The sequence below is a fragment of the Sinocyclocheilus anshuiensis genome, unplaced genomic scaffold (genome assembly GCF_001515605.1).
Source record: "Sinocyclocheilus anshuiensis isolate Anshui unplaced genomic scaffold, SAMN03320099.WGS_v1.1 scaffold31, whole genome shotgun sequence".
NCBI lineage: Eukaryota > Metazoa > Chordata > Actinopteri > Cypriniformes > Cyprinidae > Sinocyclocheilus > Sinocyclocheilus anshuiensis.
In genome coordinates, this window is record NW_015548186.1 from 227,292 (window position 1) to 234,021 (window position 6,730).

The 6,730-nt window shown below is 37.7% G+C and overlaps 1 protein-coding gene and 1 long non-coding RNA gene across 2 annotated transcripts in view; one reads left to right on the top strand and one right to left on the bottom strand.

Moving 5' to 3' along the window:
* LOC107705013 (uncharacterized protein C10orf12-like) overlaps positions 1-1,477 on the bottom strand; it is a 21,374-nt gene extending 19,897 nt beyond the window's left edge. The window contains exon 1 of the mRNA XM_016508125.1: positions 1,332-1,477. Coding sequence (XP_016363611.1) covers positions 1,332-1,413 — 82 coding nt within the window. The 5' untranslated portion in view covers positions 1,414-1,477. The remainder of the gene's footprint in view (positions 1-1,331) is intronic.
* LOC107705015 (uncharacterized) lies at positions 550-5,349 on the top strand. The gene is made up of 3 exons (XR_001636031.1): positions 550-735; positions 5,019-5,079; positions 5,164-5,349. It is a non-coding gene; the product is annotated as an uncharacterized LOC107705015 (long non-coding RNA).
* Positions 5,350-6,730: the final 1,381 nt, after the last annotated feature.

A 6,730-nucleotide genomic window follows, 5' to 3' on the forward strand; every position in this document is an offset into this window, starting at 1 on the left:
ACACAGACACAGACAGACAGACAGACAGACAGACAGACAGATGTCGTTCCCACGCGTGACGTCACAGGACCTCACAAACACCTCATCCACCCTAACCTTACTGTCCTGGGGCCCGTTCTTCGTTCCTCGCTGAACACATCTGAGATGATCTGAAAGATGCCAGATCTAGTAATCCTGATAACTGATCTCTGGCTAATTTGGTTCTTCAAACGAATGTGTGGATTTGATTAAAATATCTGGATGAAGTTGTCTAAGATTAGTGCGTGTTCTCGTGTTCCTCGTAAAGGGCAGATGTATGGAAACCACGATCAGCGATTGGCTGCGGCACGACAGCAACGTGATGACATCATAACATTAAAAAACACCCGACGGAAAAACTTGACACATTTCTGGAAACATCCAAGCGAACAAAACTACATAAATGTTATAATAGATCAATGAAATGTGCACTGTTTTTATTTTATTTAAAAATGTTTTACATGATTCACAATTATTTATATTCACGATTTCTAGTATTTGTACAGGTTTTACATTTCTATTTCATTGTTGTAATTAGCAGTTCATTAGCAGAGCAGATGTGTTATGTGACAGCATTAATGAAAGTGTCTTTAGTGTCAGCGTCTCCTGCAGCTCCAGCAAGCCACGCCCATAATATCTGCCAGCACTCAAATGAATGCACTGTACAGCGTGTGTGGAAGACTCCAATACAATTATGAAGCGATTATTAATCTTTCAGTGAGTAAAACTGGCCGTGTCTATAGTATTATAGACTACACAACATTATTATATTACTTTTTAATGATTATTATTGTAAATGACTGTCCCTGTATCAGTAGGATAGTCTTGTGATAAAGTAGCAGTGGCTGGGACAGATTTTAAGTATCAGTTCTGCTTAAAAAGATGCGATCTAGTCCTGTTTACATGAAATAAGCTGCTCCAGAGCAGGTTTAAGCTCACGGAGCTGTTGCTATGACAGCAACTCCGGGATCAGCTTCGAGGAACCAAACAATCCCAGATCGGGCCAAATCCTCAACAATCACATCCAGCTGACTGAGTTAGCCGCGTATGAAGAACGGGCCCCTGCGCCTTATCCTGGAGCTATTACACAACGCTATATGCATCGCAGTATCTAGACGAGAACCGGGCCGAGTGTCGCACAGGTAAGCGATAGATAGGCTTGATCTGCGAGGATTACTCGATGAAGGAAAGGCACGACTGAGCGGGGCTTATCCGATCCTGACGGCTAGCGTTAGCATGCTAGCTGCAGGAATTAGTGCTCACCTTTCTATGAAACCAGCGTGCACAAAGAAAGCTTTGTTTTTTGCTCTTACCCACGCTGTGGATGAGTTCAGACCTCCATCTGTCCGCGTCGCGGCGAATAATAAACCTCTCACTCGCGCTCCAACTCGCCATTTTCTACTGAGAGTCAACACGGGAGCGCGCACGCAGCGCTTCGGCGTGACGTCATGGCGTGCGCGTTGCGGTCGGACAGCGCCACCTGCTGTATGCGAGGAAAACTGCGTAGTCCTGCATCCTCAATAAACAAGCTACAGCTAGAGTCCTTACTACATCCAGCAACATAAAGCACATCCACCGTAAATAATATGAATAATAAACATTCATAATCATTATTATACTCTCATAAAATAGCAAAAATTAAGGGAAAAATAACACAAGGAGCAAGAATCATTAGAAGTAAAAAAAAAAAAAGGTGTAAAACATATTAAAATAATAAAAAAATTGTGATAGAGAGGAAAAGAGTTTCAGACTTTCTATTTAGTTTTTTTAAAAGCTCTGAAACATTTTCACAAACTCACCAAAAACACTGTATATATTAAAGGAGGGCTTACATTTTTTTTCCCCATTTGCATGTATGAATGTGATATTTACCCAACAATACAACAACACTGACAATATCCGAAAAAAAAAGAGAATTTAAATCACACTTACAAAAGAAGATATCTTGCAAAACAAATGGAGGAATTGTATCCATTTTTAAATATTAATATTAAATGCAAACTAACTTTATTGCCTATAATAAAGCAACCTGAACGAAAGTTTTGCTTATTGAACTGTTTCTAAATTACTAAATAATTTTATAGTGATTGCCGCTCCAGATATTACCGTAATATGTCAAATGCCAAACACTGGAATTAATAGATATAACCAATTTAAGATGACAGTGCTTTCTTAATAATGCAAACAAACAATTTACAGTTTAGGAGGTTTGAAGGGTGAAGGGCTAATAAAAGATGGTCATTCGCAAAAGCACGTTTTTAAAGGGGTCGTGACATGAGAAATCAAATTTGCCTTGCATATAGAGGTCTTTGTACCATTAAAACATCCTACAAGTTTCGTATCTTAAGGCGTCCTCCTCATTATAAACAACGCATTTATTTCATCAAGCTCCAAAAACTGCTCAGGAGCAAGATGACGTCAGCTAGGTGCAGTGGTTTGAATCGACCAATAGTCTTCTTCTCAGCATAGGCCCCGCCCACTGGCGTTCAGTCGCTTAACACTTGATCACGCTGAATGCGAGCGTCGTGTCAAGAACAAATAGAAATCACAATCACTGCGCTGTCTCGTCTACACTGGATACAGTAAACAGATACGAGTCTGTCGTCAGGAAAAGTGCAGTGAAAGAACGTTCGCTTTTACGTGTTTGGTTTAAACAGCTCGTTCGTGTCTTTGTACAGCTATAAGCACATCCACCGTAAATAATATGAATAATAAACATTCATAATCATTATTATACTCTCATAAAATAGCAAAAATTAAGGGAAAAATAACACAAGGAGCAAGAATCATTAGAAGTAAAAAAAAAAAGGTGTAAAACATATTAAAATAATAAAAAAATTGTGATAGAGAGGAAAAGAGTTTCAGACTTTCTATTTAGTTTTTTTAAAAGCTCTGAAACATTTTCACAAACTCACCAAAAACACTGTATATATTAAAGGAGGGCTTACATTTTTTTTCCCCATTTGCATGTATGAATGTGATATTTACCCAACAATACAACAACACTGACAATATCCGAAAAAAAAGAGAATTTAAATCACACTTACAAAAGAAGATATCTTGCAAAACAAATGGAGGAATTGTATCCATTTTTAAATATTAATATTAAATGCAAACTAACTTTATTGCCTATAATAAAGCAACCTGAACGAAAGTTTTGCTTATTGAACTGTTTCTAAATTACTAAATAATTTTATAGTGATTGCCGCTCCAGATATTACCGTAATATGTCAAATGCCAAACACTGGAATTAATAGATATAACCAATTTAAGATGACAGTGCTTTCTTAATAATGCAAACAAACAATTTACAGTTTAGGAGGTTTGAAGGGTGAAGGGCTAATAAAAGATGGTCATTCGCAAAAGCACGTTTTTAAAGGGGTCGTGACATGAGAAATCAAATTTGCCTTGCATATAGAGGTCTTTGTACCATTAAAACATCCTACAAGTTTCGTATCTTAAGGCGTCCTCCTCATTATAAACAACGCATTTATTTCATCAAGCTCCAAAAACTGCTCAGGAGCAAGATGACGTCAGCTAGGTGCAGTGGTTTGAATCGACCAATAGTCTTCTTCTCAGCATAGGCCCCGCCCACTGGCGTTCAGTCGCTGATCACGCTTGAATGCGAGTGTCGCGTCGCGTCAAAAGCAAATAGAAATCAGGATCACTGTCTACACTGGATACAGTACACAGATGCGGTTCACTTTCGGACACAGTCCCCCGCTGGAGTCTGTCGTCAGGACAAATGCAGAGAAAGAACCTTCGCTTGGACGCGTTTGGTTTAAACAGTTTGTACAGATATCAGAAGGATCCGAATGTATGGAACAAGTGGATAGTTTATTTTGGATCGTGTCTGAGGATTGATCGGAGCATTTTGTTTTGTAATCGAGGCACAGTGTCATGGAGAGTCACAAAGAAACATTTGAAGAGGTTATTTGCAAAAACAGATAACTCCGTTTTTTTAAATGTTCAAAAATCATGTTTTTTATTATGTTATCATGTTTTTATTGTGTTAGTTAGCTGTATTTTTTTAGTCATTTTTTAACTTATGGTTAGGGTTAGTCCAGCCATAGTCCAGCAGGTAAAATTAAAGCTTTCTTCTTATTATTATCATTCAAAGAACATTAACATTATAAACAACAATAACTAATAATGTAGTAATATGAAGAAAGAGGAAATTGAACATGAAATCAATAAAAACACAAAAATGTATCACTATTTTACAAATACTAGTATGTAATCTGATCGCTAATCATTTTAATGTACTTAATTGTTTTAGTTAGCATCATCAGAAAACTGTCTTTTTGACGTTTACGCAGCAGGTTTAACCATTTTTCCACAGACTGTTTTGTATTTTATATATTTACATATATATCAGCTTCTCTTTTATTGCTGTATTTATGATATAATGATTTGTCTATTGAAATTGAGATTTATGCATCGTCTGGAAGCTGAATAAATAAGCTTTCTGTTGATGTATGGTTTGTTGGGATAGGACAAGGATGCTTAAAATTGATCAAAAGTGATGATAAAGACATTTATAATGTTACAAAAGATTTCTATTTCTGATAAATGCTGTTCTTCTGAACTGTCTATTCATCATAGAAACCTGAACAAATTCTACTCGGCTGTTTTCAACATTGATAATAATCAGAAATGTTTCTCGAGCAGCAAATCAGTATATTATACTGATTTCTGAAGATCATGTGACACTGAAGACTGGAGTAATGATGCTGAAAATACAGCTTTGATCACAGAAATAAATTACAGTTTAACAGATATTCACATAGAAAACTGTTCTTTTAAACAGTAAAAATATTTCAGAATTTTACTGTTTTTACTGTGCTTTGGATCAAATAAATGCAGGCTTGGTGAGCAGAAGAGGCTTCTTTCAAAACATTAAAAATCTTACCGTTCAAAACCTTTTGACTGGTGGTGTAGATTATTCAGTAATTTTACACACACGTGTTTCAAACTCTGCTTTGTGCTGATGGTTTCAGGGAGAAGGGTCTCGTCACCGAGTACAGCACAGACAGCAAGGATGATATTCCTGAGCATGAAGTGAGTGCGTTAACAGTCACAGATCAAGAAACATCAGAGCTGACTTTAGGCAGAATGCGGTAAATGGTTTCATTTCTTCAACAGCACACAAACCACTTGAACAGCTCGCTGACGTCCCTCTATCAGAGAGCAGTGACCCCTCAGAAGAGGACTGGAGACAGAGAGCAGGAGAACATCTTCATCGATCTGTGTGAGGAAAAGTCCTCCAGCCAGCAGTCTGTGTTTGTCATGAGATGCGGCTTAAAGTTTGACATACAGTAACTGTTGATGTTTGACACACGTCCAAATTTCTAAAAAACTATTTCTAAAGAGAGTCCATTTTCATTATTATGTATTAAATTACATCACCGTCCTTTATTAATACGGTCCATCAGGTTTCCAGTATTGATATGCCCACATGGAAAGAAAGGCCAGAATGTTGCACGGGGTGCATTTACCTGTGCGTCTCATGCATCTCACATCAGAATGTGTTTCCAGAAGCAGAGAGATTCATGGACAAGAAGTCAAAGAGCTGAAGACTGAAGAGAGCGCAGAAGAACAAGCACGAGGAGCATGCAGGAATACAGGCTAAAAAGAGTCAGTCATCACTTAAGTGACATCTGGGGCCTGATGTATAAACGTTGCGTACGCACAAAATGGTCATGGAAATGTGCGTACGCAATTGTCCACGCACATATCAGGATTTATAGAAAATAAACTAGGCGTAAATATGTGCGCACCGTACGGACACTCTAGACCAGTGGTTCTCAACCCTGGTCCTGGGCGCCCTCCAGCACTGCACATTTTGTGTGTCTCCCTAATCAAACACACCTGATTCAACTCATTATCTCAGTAAAAGAAACTCCAGGACCTGAAATGGGTGTGTCAGATAAGGGAGACATACAAAATGTGCAGTGTTGGGGGGCGCCCAGGACCAGGGTTGAGAAACACTGCTCTAGACCATGCGTACGCACTCTTTTACTGGAGTGAGCGAAATAATGAAGCAAATAGGATGATTTTAAAGTCTGTTTTACATTTGACATACACATTTAGATTAAATATGACACTCTCGATAATGCAGTTAAACACTGAAATTTCATGAAATTATTATCCAGAAATGACAACATTTTTATATGAATTTAAACAGAAATATTTGCAGTGGATGTGCTACTTTCGAACAATTTTCCTGTGGTATGCGATTTAATGTTTTAATCACAGCGAGGATTGCTTGGCGTGTGACAATTCCACTTTAAATTGTGCTCTAAATAGCAAAACTCATGTTCTGAGAAAATACTTTTGCGTGAATAATGATCAATGATGTGAACTTGATCCGTCTGATGCTTTGGAACATAGGCAGTAACGAGAGACATAAGGATGCACTTGTTGATCAAATAGTCCATCGGCTGGTTTGAACAGGTTTGATGACAGTACTCTAAAACCTCTGTTCACAGGTGTCGCACACAGACAGTAGCCTAATGATAACCCCTTTCCTGCTCTTCCCAATATTGTGACAAACACCATGTTTAAAAGATAGAATTTGAAGGAAACTAAGATATGCACGTTTTATTTTCAAAATGTTTTGTTATTGACACGGTGAGTAAAACAGTTACCCTGCAAAAAAAAAAAAAAAGATTTATATTTTACATTTATGCATTGGGCAGATGCTTTTATC